We start from the raw sequence: 13,991 nt of genomic DNA, 5'->3' as shown, positions 1-13,991 counted from the left end.
TAAAAAACAGTAATTTTTTTTAATTGCCCTGGTCAGACAGCTAGGTTGGTTAGAATATCATCCTGAAGCTCAGAGCTGTTGGTTCAATTCCTGGTCAGGGCACATACAGGAACAGATCAATGTTCCTCCCTCTGTCTCTCTTTCCTTTCCTCTCTCTTTAAAATTAATAAACATTTTTTAAAAGTTAATGAATACAATGTCAGTGACTTCAGATGGAAATTTGGTCAGAACCCGCACTGTGAATCAAGTCCATTTCCAAAAGCTGAATGTAAAGAACCGTTGTTCCTTTTACAGAGAACAGAGCCGGATGAAGTCGTAGCCACCAGGCTAAGGTAAGTACTGGGCCAAAACACAGAGGCTGTGCAAACCGAAATAAAACATGCGAAGACAATAGGTGGGGGGCCCTGGCTAGTACATGACGCAGCTGACAAGAGGGGAGGACAGGAAGATTTTGTCACCTCGCAGATATGACATTAAGTTTAAGATCTGCTGTCTTTCTCTGAACTCGGGTTCAACCAAACGCCAGCCCACAGTGGAAGAGAGGGTGTCAGAGACTAAGTGGGCAGTGCTCTCGGATTCCGTGCTAAGGGCCATCGCACAGTCGCACAGGTACACGCCTATTTTGGAATGCCAAGAGCCCTGCAGTCACACACTCGCCCCGCGCGCCGCAGAGATGCGACCGGGTGCCCTTATCCCGGCCCCAGTGGACACGCACAGCCCAGGGCGGGCGAGGGCCTCTAGGCGGGCGATTCCAGCTTCCGGGGAGTCGAGAGGCCGAGACCCACGCGGGGCCGCCCCGCCCCCTCAGGTCCCGCCCCACCCCACCCCCGCCTATGCCCGCCCACCTGGCTCTCGCTGACACAGAAGAGGCGGCCGCCGTGGCTCAGGCACACGCGGGCGTCCCGGGGCCGCGCGGCCGCGCCGCAGAAGGTGAAGGAGCAGCGGGAGGCGCGTAGCCGCTGCACCGTGGTGCGCACGAGGGCGGCCGGCCCGCGCCCCCAGCGCGCCCACAAGTACAGGTAGCACAGCGTGATGAGCATGGCCGGCCGGCGCGGCGGGCGCGGGCCCAGACGCTCGCAATCACCGGCTCCGCCGCCCCTCCCCCCCGGCCGTGCCACGCCCTCCCGCTGGCCGGAAGAGGCGGAGCCGCGCGGAGAGCCACGCGGGGCGGGGGCTGTGATGGAGGAGAAAGCCAGGGGTGCCAGAGGGGCGTGTGGGGATGCCGGGCGGGGAAGGCGAAAGAAGAGGCCGCTAGAAGCGGGTCTGTGGGGATGGGGTAAATAGGTTGAGCACCAGGGGCACCCCATGGACTGCCTAGCCTGTTTAAGACAGAGTCCGGCCTCCCAGGGCGGGTGGGAGGCTGATTGAGGAAGGCGCTGTGTATGTGTATACTGTTAATTAACCAGCACTATACCAAGGATCAAAGTGTGATAACAGACTGCCTCCACTTAGTCCAGTTGGAAAAATAAGGGTTTTATTTAAAACCCTTGCAAAAAGGGTTTTAAGATAATATAGGCAAATTCATAAGATGCGATAATACTGTAAACATACTTTTTGTACTCTATTTCAAAGTAAGGGCAGGAAACAAGTTGAAGACAGATCAGGAATAAAAAGGCTTGTCTCGTGTTCTTTTACGTGTGAGTCACCAATTTGGTTGTGAGCATCCTAAAACCAGTAGAGAAAGGGAAACATCAATTATGACTCAGTGTTCTTGTACCCTAAGAGAGGCATAATAATTCCTGACATAGTCGAAATTTCTCCCATGGAGCCTCATTTTTTTCAAAGGCAGTATGTCAGCGGGGAAGGGAGTAAAGAGGGACAAATATACAGTGATTAAAAATGATTTGACTTTAGGTGATGGGCACACAACATAATCAACAGTTCAAATACTAAAGAGATGTTCACCTGAAACCTATGTACTCTTATTTATCAATGTGACCCCATTAAATTTAATTTCAAAATAAAGTAATGCCTGACCTGTGGTGGCGTAGTGGATAAAGCATTGACCTGGAAATGCTGAGGTCTCCGGTTTGAAACCCTGGGCTTGCCTGGTCAAGGCACATGTGGGAGTTGATGCTTCCTGCTCCTCCCTCCCTTCTCTCTCTGTCTCTCTCCTCTCTCTCCTTTCTAAATGAATAAATTTTAAAAAAATGGGCAAAATATTTGCCTGAGCTGTGATGGCGCAGCGGATAAAGCGTCGACCTGGAATGCTGAGGTCACCGGTTCAAAACCCTGGGCTTGCCTGGTCAAGGCACATATGGGAATTGATGCTTCCTGCTCCTCTCCCCCTTCTCTCTCTCTCTCTCTCTCTCTCTCTCTCTCTCTCTCTCTCACCTCTCTAAAAATTAATAAAAAAATAAACAAAACAAAAAAGTAAAAAAAAGAAAAAGAAAGTCCAAGGACAGGAGGCTGTGGACATCATTCATTCACAGGGTCACCAAAAGTGGAGCAACTGAAACACGAGTAAAGAACAGTTTCCTCAATGGCTCTGAGCACAGCAGAGATTTTCCCTGCTTTGCTTCCTATCCTGGCCTTGGCTGTAAGTGGATGATGTAATACAGTAAAAGCAATCAGGTATACCACTCTCAAGTCTTACTTAATCCAAGGACAAATTTTTTAAATATGCTGTTTTAAAAATTACCCTTTATTCACATGCTTTAAAATGGCAGTATAGAATACCTACTTTCAGAGCCTCAGACTTCTGGTCAGATGACATAGGAAAGACTCTAAGGAGAAATAACTGGGCTCAAAAACAAGTTAAACAGTGGACCACAAATAGAAGACAGACAACCGTGAGCAAGACTGAAGCCATATCCTATCATGGCAGTTAGGAAGTGGGTTCCTGCACCATAACAAGACCTAAAATTATGTCATTGGAGAAAGAAGTGAGTGACCCCCCCTCTGAGGAGGTACTCAGCCCCTCCAAGATTACATAGGGCTACAAGTCAGGAATTAGAAAATGAAAAAGCTTAGCAAAGTGATAAACCCTAATATTTTCCTGGATAAATGCTCAGACAGCCTTCTTGGAGTTTGCTGAATTTTGGTTCTAAGGACCAGTCTCCCCACCCCTGCGAGGTGTAGAGAGGTCATCTCTTGAAGGTCACAAGCATCTCTAGATTTTCCAAGTTCCTTAAGAGTTTTGCACCTCACCTTCCCACAGATACCATAACTCCATCTGGCCAGAATGGGAACTTTCCAGGTTGGCCCTTCAATGCCTTATGGTCTCAGAAGATATCAGGGGGAAATGTGGGGGTCAGAACAGTACACCAGTTCTGGTTTATATAGAATGGGGACCCCCAAGAGTCAACATGAACTGAGAAATGAGTGACATCTCTTCCTGACCCTTTGACTGAGGAGCACTGATACCGTTCACATCCAGGAAGGAAACAGATGAGGAGGAGTAAGAAGTTAAATAGTCACACAGCAAGCTCTGTTTATGGTCCCACCTAAATGATGGTACTTAGCTTTATCGCTCCTAGATAGCAATGCGAAAGGCAAACGAGGCAAAACTGTGTACCTGATTCACACCCTGTGGTCCCTTGCTACTCAAATAGTGGTCCTTGGCATCAAAGCAGTGTGTCAGCATCACCTAGAAGCTTGGTAGAAATGCAGAATCCCAGGCCCCATTCTAGACCCACTGAGTCAGTATCTGCACTTTCTAACAAAATCCCCAAGTGATTCACAAAAACATTCAAGTTTGAAAAGTACTGCTAAAGTCTTATTTCCATTACTCCCTGCACCTGAGTTGCTTTAGATTCTTAACAAGGCTCTTCCAAATTGTTGTGGAGAATAAAACCACAGACTAGGAATTTAAAAGAGTTTTTGTCATTTTTAAGTCCATCACTGTAGGAAGGATGGTGCTCTCACCAGCCAGCAGCTAAAGACCACCTACCTCAGTTACCCATCAAAATGACTGGCTCTCAGAAAGCCTTCCCAGACTCAAAGTCTCTAGCATCCTGCTATTAGGAGGTATGCCATAGAACTGATGGTTTGAAGACAAGGCAAAGAGTAAACCAAAGAGTATCACCCCCAGAGAAGCTGTCCTGTCCCCCATTAAATATGACAGAGCATCCCCAAAGGAACTCTATCACACTGACATGTCTGAATTTGGGAAGCATTCAGCCTGCCCATCAGCAGTCCAGTGGCCAGAAATAATCTTTGACAGCCTGGTGGTACAGGGCATAGAGCATCAGACTAGGACACAGTGGACCCAGGTTCGAAACCTGAGGTCACTGGTTTGAGTACGGGCTCATAGACATGACTGCAAAATCACTAGCTTGAAGCCCAACGTCACTGGCTTCTGCAAGAGGTTACTGACTCAGCTGTAGCTTCCCCACCATCAAGGCACATATGAGAAAGCAATCAATGAAAAACTAAGGTGCTACAATGAAGAATTGATGCTTTACATCTCCCCTTCCTGTCTGTCCGTATCTGCCCCTCTCTCTGTCTCTCTCTTTCTGTCTCTCTCACTAGAAATCATCATCATCTTGGACAAAGGAGCCAGAAACACACAATGGAGAAAAGAAAGCCTCTTCAATAAATGGTGCTGGCAAAATTGGAAAGCCACATGCAAAAGAATTAAATTTGACTACAGTTTGTCCCCATGTACAAATATTAATTCAAAATGGATCAAAGACCTAAATATAAGATCTGAAACAAGGCCCTGGCCGATTGGCTCGCAGTAGAGCATCAACCCGGCGTGTGGAAGTCCCGGGTTCAATTCCCAGTCAGGGCACACAGAAGCAACCATCTATTTCTCCTCGTTCCCCTTCCCTTCTCACTCTCAGTCTCTTTTTCTCTCTTCTCCTCCCACAGCCATGGCTCAAATGGTTTGAGCAAGTTGGCACCAGACACTGAGGATGGCTCTATGGCCTCACCTCGGGTGCTAAAATAGCTTGGTTGTCTGAGCAATGGAGCAGTGGCCCCAGATGAGCAGAACATCGCCCTGTAGGGGGCTTGCTAGGTGGATCCTGGTTGGGGCACATGTGGGAGTCTGTCTGCCTGCCTCCCTGCCTCTCACTTAATTTTTTTTTAAATGTTAAAAAAGATCTAAAACAATAAATTACATAGAAGAAAACATAGGTACTAAACTTATGGACCTTGGCCATAGAGAACATTTTATGAATTTAACTCCAAAGGCAAGGAAAGTAAAGGTAAAAATAAGTGATTGGAACCATATTAAACTAAAAAGCTTCTGCATAGCAAAAGAAACCGACAACAAAACATAAAGGCAGTCAACCAAATGGGAGTTGATATTCACAAACAACAGCTTAAACAAGGGGTTCATTTCCAAAATACATAACACACAAAGCTCAACAACAAACAAACAATCCAATTTAAAAATGGGGAGAGGACCTGAACAGACACTTCTTTCATGAAGACATACAAATGGCCAACAGATATAGCTATTTGAGAAATGCAAATGCAAATCAAAACTACAATGAGTTACCCACCTTGCACCTGTTAGATTGGCTATTATCAACCAGACAGGAAATAAATATTGGAGAGGTTGTGGGGAAAAAAAGAACCTTCATTCACTGCTGATGGGAATGTAAACTGGTACAGCCACTATGGAAGACAGTATAGTGGTTCCTCAAAAAATTAAGAATAGAACTACCATATGACCCAAAAATCCCTCTACTGGTTCTCTACCATAAAAACTCAAAAACATTGGTACACAATGACACATGCATCCCCCTGTGCATCACAGCATTATTCACCATGGCCAAGACATGGAAACCACCAGTGTCCTGTTCCTCAATAGAGAATTGAATAAAAAAGATGTGGCATATGTATACTACTCAGCTCTAAGAAATGATGAAATATTGCCATTTATGACAACATGGATGGACCTTATTATGCTAAGTGAAGTAAATAAATCAGAAAAAGCTAAGTATGATTTCACACAGAGGTGGGATATAAAAGCTAAGTATGATTTCACACAGAGGTGGGATATAAAACTGAGACTCAAGGACATAGACAAAAGTGAAGTGGTTACCAAAAGGAGAGGGTGGGGGAGGGGAGTAAAGAGGGTCAAATATATGGTATTGGAAAATGATTTGACTTTAGATGACGGGCACACAACACAATGAACAGTTCAAATGCTATAGAGATGTATATCTGAAAGCTATGTGTTCCTGTGGACCAATGTCACCCCATTAAATTTAATTTCCAAATTAAAAAAAAAACTAGATGCATTTTCCTCCCACAGATTACCTCTTTACTCTGATTTCTCTCTAATGACATCACGTTCTTCTTTCTTAGAACTTCGTCTTCTTAGAGTACCAACTTCTCTCCACACTGAATCCTTTTTATTCCCATTGATGGTACCTCTGCACAGTCTCAACAGTCTCATCTTTCCGTGACCCCTCTCTGCTGTCACTGGAACCAACATGGTAGCTGCCTCACTAATTCCCTGCAGGCCTCTCACTTCCCACTGCTCTACTTAATTCAGCACCATCTACACTTGACTTTCCAAAGTGCAGCTCTCATCCCATCACTCCCTGTCTCAAACCTTTCAGTGCCTGCCTCTGCCCACCAGGAAACTCAGGGGGGGCTTGCCTGGCATTCAAGACCTTCCATTACTCCAATCTACCTGGTCTCCACGTCCATTTATTTATTCATTCCCGATCTCTGTACACCAAGCACTTTGCTAGTCACTTTGTACATTCTTTCACGTGACTCTCTTATTAACAGTAGGCTGGCTATTGGCCCAGTGTTGCACAGGAGGAAGCTGAATTTAGAACAACTGAGTAACTTACTCCAAGTCATACAACGAGGTGGAGAAGCTCAGAGCTGAATTATGTCTTTCTGGCTCTAGAGCCCTACGCTAGATAAACTAGGCACCTGAGAGCAAAGAATATTCTAAATAACAATAATAAATTAAAATGAGGCTCAATCCAAGAGAGAGTGGTGGCAAAAGGTTCAGCGTGTGCCACTGCTAGCCTTGAGGACAGCCTTCTGTATCTAGTTCAGACAGGCTAGGATTGTCCAGAACGTGGACACACCCAAAAAGCTGCAGGTGGGATTTCTCGGAGAACACCAGAGCAAACATCTGGCGCAGAAAACACAGTAAGCCAGATCTGTGGTGTCGCATTGAATAAAGTGTCAACCTGGAATGCTAAGGTTGCCAGTTCAAAACCCTGGGCTTGCCTGGTCAAGGGACGTACGGGAATTGATGCTCCCTGCTCTTCCCCCTTTCTTTCTCTCTCCCTTCTCTAAAATTAATAAAGTTTTTAATTGAAAAAAAAAAAGAAAACACAGTAAGAAGGCCCTGGCTGGATTGCTCAGTGGATAAAGCATCATCATAGTGCACCAAGGTTGTGGGTTTGATCCTTCACCATGACACCTTAAAGAAGCAATCAATAAATACAAAACTAAAGAAAACAACTAAGTGGCCTGACCTGGCGGTGGCACAGTGGATAGAGTATCGGACTGGGATGCAGAGGACCCAGGTTCGAGACCCTGAGGTCACCAGCTTGAGCACGGGCTCATCTGGTTTGAGCAAAACTCATCAGCTTGGACCCAAGGTCGCTGGCTTGAGCAAGGGGTCACTTGGTCTGCTGAAGGCCCACAGTCAAGGCACATATGAGAAAGCAATCAATGAACAACTAAGGTGTCGCAACGAAAAACTGATGATTGATGCTTCTCATCTCTCTCCATTCCTGTCTGTCGGTCCCTCTCTCTGACTCTCTCTCTGTCTCTGTAAAAAAAGAAAGAAAGAAAACAACTAAGTGGAACAAGTTGATGCTTCCCTCTCCCTTCTTCTCTCTTTCAAGTCAATAAAAAACCTTAAACATACACACACACACACACAGAGGCCTGCAATCCACTTTCTGTACAACTGAATGTCACTAATTCATTACTGTTTTAAGGAACCTCAAGCATTGAAAACCCAAAGTTAAAAATTTCAATCAAGCCTGACCTGTGGTGGTGTGGTGGATAAGACATCAACCTGGAATGCTGAGATCACTGGTTTGAAATCCCAGGCTTGCCTGGTCAAGGCACATACAAGAAGCAACTACTACTATAAGCTGATGCTTCCAGCTACCACTACCCCTGCCCTTTCTCTCTATCCTCTCTCTAAAATCAATAAATAAAATCTTTTTAAAAATTCTCATCTACTCCATTGGTGCAAAGTTGGCACGGGCACTGGGGATGGCTCTGTGGCCTCTGCCTTAGGCGCTAGAATGGCTCTGGTTGCAACAGAGCGACGCCCCAGGTGGGCGGAGCATTGCCCCCTGGTGGGCATGCCCTGTGGATCCCAGTCAGGCGCATGCGGGAGTCTGTCTGACTGCCTCTCCGTTTTCAACTTCAGAAAAATACAAAAAAAAAAAAATTCTCATCTAAAAATAAATAAAGAAATAATTAGAGTCAAAATGCAACATGGGCTTGACCTGTGGTGGCACAGTGGCTAAAGCATCGACCTGGAACGCTAAGGTCACTGGTTCAAAACCCTGGGCTTGCCTGGTCAAGGCACATATGGGAGTTGATGCTTCCTGCTCCCCCCCCATTTCTTTCTCCTCTCTAAAATGAATAAATAAAATCTTAAAAAAAAAATTTTTTTTTAATGCAACACGGGAACACACAATTATAAAAATGTACACTTGAGGCCCTGGCCGGTTGGCTCAGCAGTAGAGCGTCGGCCTGGGGTGCAGGAGTCCCGGGTTCGATTCCCTGCCAGGGCACACAGGAGAAGCACCCATCTGCTTCTCCACCCCTCCCCCTCTCTTTCCTCTCTGTCTCTCTCTTCCCCTCCCGCAGCTGAAGCTCCATTGGAGCAAAGATGGCCCGGGCGCTGGGGATGGCTCTGTGGCCTTTGCCTCAGGCACTAGAATGGCTCTGGATGCAACAGAGCGATGCCCCAGAGGGGCAGAACATCGCCTCCTGGTGGGCATGCCAGGTGGATCCCGGTCAGGCGCATACGGGAGTCTGTCTGACTGCCTCCCCGTTTCCAACTTCGGAAAAATGAAAAAAAAGAGTACACTTGAAACCTATAATTTTAACCATTGTTAACCCCAATAAATTCAATAAAAATTTCTTTAAAAATACAACATGGTATCTTGCATTAGATTCTGGAACAGAAAAAAGACTTTAGTAGGAAAACTGGCGAAATCTGAAGTCTGTAGTTTAGTTAATAATACTGTATTACAGTGATTGATGTTAATGTATCCTTTTGATAAATCTATGGTGTATTAGATTTTAGTGGAGGGACCTGGGTGAATTAACTCAATACTATTTTTGCAACTCTTATCTAAAATTATTTCAAAACAAAAAGTTATCCTGACCAGGCAGTGGCACAGTGGATAGAGCATCTGACTGGGATGCAGAGGGCCCAGGTTCAAAGCCCTGAGGTCGCCAGCTTAAGCAAAGCATGGGCTCACCAGCTTGAGCGCGGGTTCACTGGCATGAGCATGGGATCAGGAACCATAACCCCATGGTCACTGGCTTGAAGCCCAAAGGTTGCTGGCTTGAACCCAAGGTTGCTGGCTTAAGCAAGGGGTCACTTGCTCTGCAGTAGCCCCCCAACTCAAGGCACATAAGAGAAAGCAGTCAATGAACAACTAAGGTGCCGCAACAAAGAATTGATGCTTCTCATCTCTCTCCAAGTCATACAACTGTCTGTCTGTCTGTCCCTATCTGTCCCTCTCTCTGTCTCTCTCTCTCTCTGTCACAATAAATAAATAAATAAATAAATAAATAAATAGTTATAAAAGAGGGTGACCTGAATTTCACTGCCATCTTTCCCGATTTTTAACTGGCCATGTGGTCTCAAGCAGATCATTTCATCTCTCTGGATCCCAGTTTTTCAACTGTTTAAAAAAGGAGATACACAAACCAGATCATCTCCAACTTGCCCCTAAGGCTCTGAATTCTGGCATCACAATTAACATTGACAACGTGATTCACTGTGCAAGAATCTGATTAGCAGTGCTGTCTTACCTTCTCATCCCTGGCATTTAGCACTGCATGAGCACATAGCAGGTGCTTAATAAAAGTTTTAGAAACTGGTTCATACATCTGTTTGTAAAGTGAAGTAACACTGTTATCTCTATTCAGTTGGCTGCGAGAAAGAGAAATGTTCACAAAATTTTCTTCATTGAGAGCAAATTTATCTTTATCCAGCAGAGGAAAGTGGTCTCTTCCATCCCAGGCAGACTCTGTTCCTGGTTTGGGGAGCAGAGTCATCATCTGTGAGCAATTTCTTGCCCATCACACAGGATCTCCTACACATGCACACACACACACACACACACACACATACACACAGCACTCAGCAGCCTCAAAAGTCTAAATCACTTCTGTGAAGGTAAACTGTGAACAGGTGAGCCCTGCTTGCTCTGAGAACACTGTTGTCTTCCTAATGATCCTGTCCCATTTCTTGAAGTAAAGTTTCACTTTTAAAGAGCCATTTATGGAGGTCAAATGAATGAATGCGGAAATTGACTACAGCCTTTACAACTAAAGGGAGATAAACTCATTAGCACCTGCACACACCTAAACTCCCACCCCAACCCCTCAGCAGCCCAGGGTGGAGCCTATATGAGCTGCAGTTTGCATAGTGAAGCAATAGAGGCCTCAGTCTGGAGTCAGACATTCTGGGTTCAAGTATTACCTGACCCCCAACTACACATACACACGTGCATAAATGCATTCAGTGACTGGGCAGGTGCCTCTGTTTCCTAAGCTTGATAATTAGAGAATCCACAAGGTGCCAGTGGAGGGTGAGCATACCGTAGGAGTACACCTGAGTAATGACGGAGATATCTTCTGAGAAATGCACCTAGATGATTTCATGGTTGTACAGACATCACAGAGCGCACTTACACACACTAGATGCATAATGTACTCCATGACTATATGGTCCAGCCCATTACTCCCAGGCCCGTACATCATTACTATATAAAACAACATGAGCCTGACCTGTGGTGGCACAGTGGATAGAGCATCGACCTGGAATGCTGAGGTTGCCGGTTCAAAACCCTGGGCCTGCCTGGTCAAGGCATATATGGGAGTTGATGCTTTCTGCTCCTCCCCCCTTTCTTTCTCTCTCTCTTCTCTAAAATGAATTAAAAATAAATAAATAAATAAACATGAGACTAAATCAAAAGAGAAAATGATGCAAGCAAGAGATGCAGTAAACACAAGATATGGGAGTGAGGCTGCTGCAGGTGTAACAGCATACTGTTTACAGCAAACTATTTTTGGTAAATAGAAAGGGAACACTATAATAATGATAAAAACAATAGTACAGTATAATAGCCATGGCCAGGTACCTCAGTCAGAGCATCATCCTTATACACCAAGGTTGTGGGTTCAATACCTGGTCAGGACACATACAAGAATCAACCAATGAATGCATAAATAAGTGGAACAACAAATTGATGTTTCTCTCTCACTCGCTGCTCCCTTCCTCCCTCTCTAAAGTCAATGAACTTAGAAAAAAAATTGAATAGTCATGAATAACTTTTTAAGTATAGTATAGTAAATACATAAACCAGTAACATTATTTTCTTTTTTTTTAAAGGTTATTTATTTATTTTTTTTTTTTTTTAAAGAGGAGAGGGAGAGACAGAGAGAGAGAGAGGAGAGACAGAGAGAGAGAAGGGGGGAGGAGCTGGAAGCATCAACTCCCATATGTGCCTTGACCAGGCAAGCCCAGGGTTTCAAACCGGCAACCTCAGTATTTCCAGGTCGACGCTTTATCCACTGTGCCACCACAGGTCAGGTGTAACATTATTTTCAATTACTATGTGCTGTACATAATTGTATGGGCTATACTTTTATACAATTAGCAGCACAGTAGGTGTGTTTACTTACAGCATCACCACAAACACCTAAGTACGCATTATGACAGCTACATCACTAGGCTATAGGAATTTCAGCTCCACTGTAATTTTACGGGACCACCATCTCATGTGTGCTCCATTGTGGACCAATACATCTTTATGCAGGACTGGAAACTGTTTCGGATCAAGGAACAGCCTGCTTGTACAAAGGCAACAGGAATAGAATGGCAAGGCAATTTCATCCTTCCAAGAACTCTCCAGGGTAGATAGTATTACCTCCTTTGAACAGCACAGGAAGCTCAGGATCTTAGGTCCACACACAGCAGGGCTCCTTTCCAGTAGAGCACAGTACTTCTCTCAGCACAGAAGAGCATGTCTGCCTAAAAATTTTTCTTAACTGGCCAGTCATGAAGACCCTACCATTTGAAATACTCCTTCAGGTGAAGCCCTCTCCCAACAAAATGAGATTTATACCAAAGTCAGTGTCAAGTCCTGGGCTGCTGCTTTTAATGGTGTCTATCACATTAATTAGAAAACTAAGAGTAGGACAGAGGACAGAAACATTCAGCTGTATGTAAACTGCAGCCTCACCAGTTGCTGGGTGTAATCCTGGACAGAGTTTATCTGGGGCAGGAAAGACTGCAGGGACAAGCAGAGGACTGTCAAGGGACAACTGGAAAAGTAAAGGGACTGAAAAGGTCAAAAGCTAAAAGGGTCCTTGGGCAGAGTGCCCTGGCAGTGCGTGATACCCAAAGCACACAGGAAAATGACTCCAGAAAAGCAGACTCATCCTGAAGTTACAAGCACTACCGCAGCGCCCAGCACAGAGGTCTTCTCTCCTTGTGGCTGAAAGTTCCACGAAAAGGGACAGATGAGCTACACGACAACTAAATTCTCCCTTACCCCTCCACCATCCTGAACATTTTCTTAGTAACTGAAACTTCCATGCTTAGGAAAGTCCAATTATTGCTTATGGAAAACAAGTCGTGCCTGTTATAAACCATTGCCACTGAAAATTTTATGGGTCTGCAAAGAAGTCTGGTGGAAAGGATCTTGTCAGAGACCCGAAGCATTACATACAGCCCCAAACAATCCCAGCCCGAGCTTTGCTTCCTCCTTGGCACTGAATGTGTTTCCCTGGAGACACCAATATGGAGTCTGCAGGAAGGAGTCCAGCAAAGCAGCAGTGCCCCCTGTTGATGTCCCTTGCTTTGCAGGTCAAACCTTGATTTTTAAAATATTTATACAAACTCCACTTCTTAGCCCCTAAAGCACTACAGGCAGTTTATAATAACAGTAAATCTAGTGGAATAGGAAGAGAAATTAAGAAGAAGCCACTCAGTATTAGCAGGTCTAAGTATGTCCCATGTTTATAAAATGGTCAGGCACTAAATGGAGAAAGAGCTCTCTGCTAGAGAAGCCGAGAGCAGACAGACGATGCAGCCGAATTGGAGGTGCTTTATGAAGCCCTCTTTCTCTAAGATTTCAGCCCTGAAAAGATGACTGTACCCAGCCCCCATTCAGACATCTTGAATAAGAAAATTACAAAGCCAGAAGAGCAAGCCCGTGATTAAACTATTCTTTCCTACACATAACCCCGCTAGGGGAATAAACGTCGGGCTCAAAGGCAGGAAACCCGAGCCGGAGAATCAAGCCTTCTCAGGCACGTGTGCCTGCGCCCCCCACAGAACCACGGCCCTGGCACCTCACCCTTTCACAAGGCTAGACGGAGCCCGGGATCGGCGACGAGGCCGCACGTACCTGTGGCTGAGCCTTGGACCCCGCGACCACGCTCCAGGCCGCCCGGCCTCAGAGCCCAGCAGCTGCGCGCGGACTGAGTGGGTGGCCGCCACCGAAATGCACCCGAAAGGGGCGGGGTGTCTTCGCCAAGGCTGAGCAGGTGGCAGTGGGGGCGTGGGAAACAGATCGCGGAAAAGGCCTCTGTGGGGGGCCCCCTGCCGGGTCACAACATCAAATTCTTTATTTATTTATTTATTATTATTATTTTTAAATTCATTTTAGAGAGGAGAGGGAGGGAGGGAGAGAGAGAGAGAGAAGGAGGGGAGGAGCAGGAAGCATCAACTCCCATATGTGGCTTGACCAGGCAAGCCCAGGATTTCGAACCGGGGACCTCAGCATTTCCAGGTCGATGCTTTATCCACTGCGCCACCACAGGTCAGGCACAACATCAAATTCTAACCA

The 13,991-nt window shown here is 45.7% G+C and overlaps 1 protein-coding gene across 6 annotated transcripts in view; it reads right to left on the bottom strand.

Moving 5' to 3' along the window:
• The window catches only part of HLCS (holocarboxylase synthetase), a 193,205-nt gene extending 179,567 nt beyond the window's left edge, over nucleotides 1-13,638 (bottom strand). For 4 of the 6 annotated variants that reach the window (XM_066259408.1, XM_066259412.1, XM_066259410.1 and 1 more), the window contains exon 1: nucleotides 846-1,109. In XM_066259408.1, the coding sequence (XP_066115505.1) occupies nucleotides 846-1,040 (195 nt within the window). In that variant the 5' untranslated portion in view covers nucleotides 1,041-1,109. Of the gene's footprint in view, nucleotides 1-845; nucleotides 1,110-13,550 lie in introns of those variants that run through there. The other 2 variants (XM_066259414.1, XM_066259413.1) reach the window with 1 other exon arrangement.
• Between the last annotated feature and the right edge of the window lie 353 nt (nucleotides 13,639-13,991).

The sequence above is a fragment of the Saccopteryx bilineata genome, chromosome 2, assembly GCF_036850765.1.
Source record: "Saccopteryx bilineata isolate mSacBil1 chromosome 2, mSacBil1_pri_phased_curated, whole genome shotgun sequence".
NCBI lineage: Eukaryota > Metazoa > Chordata > Mammalia > Chiroptera > Emballonuridae > Saccopteryx > Saccopteryx bilineata.
This window is presented reverse-complemented; position numbering and strand designations above follow the sequence as displayed.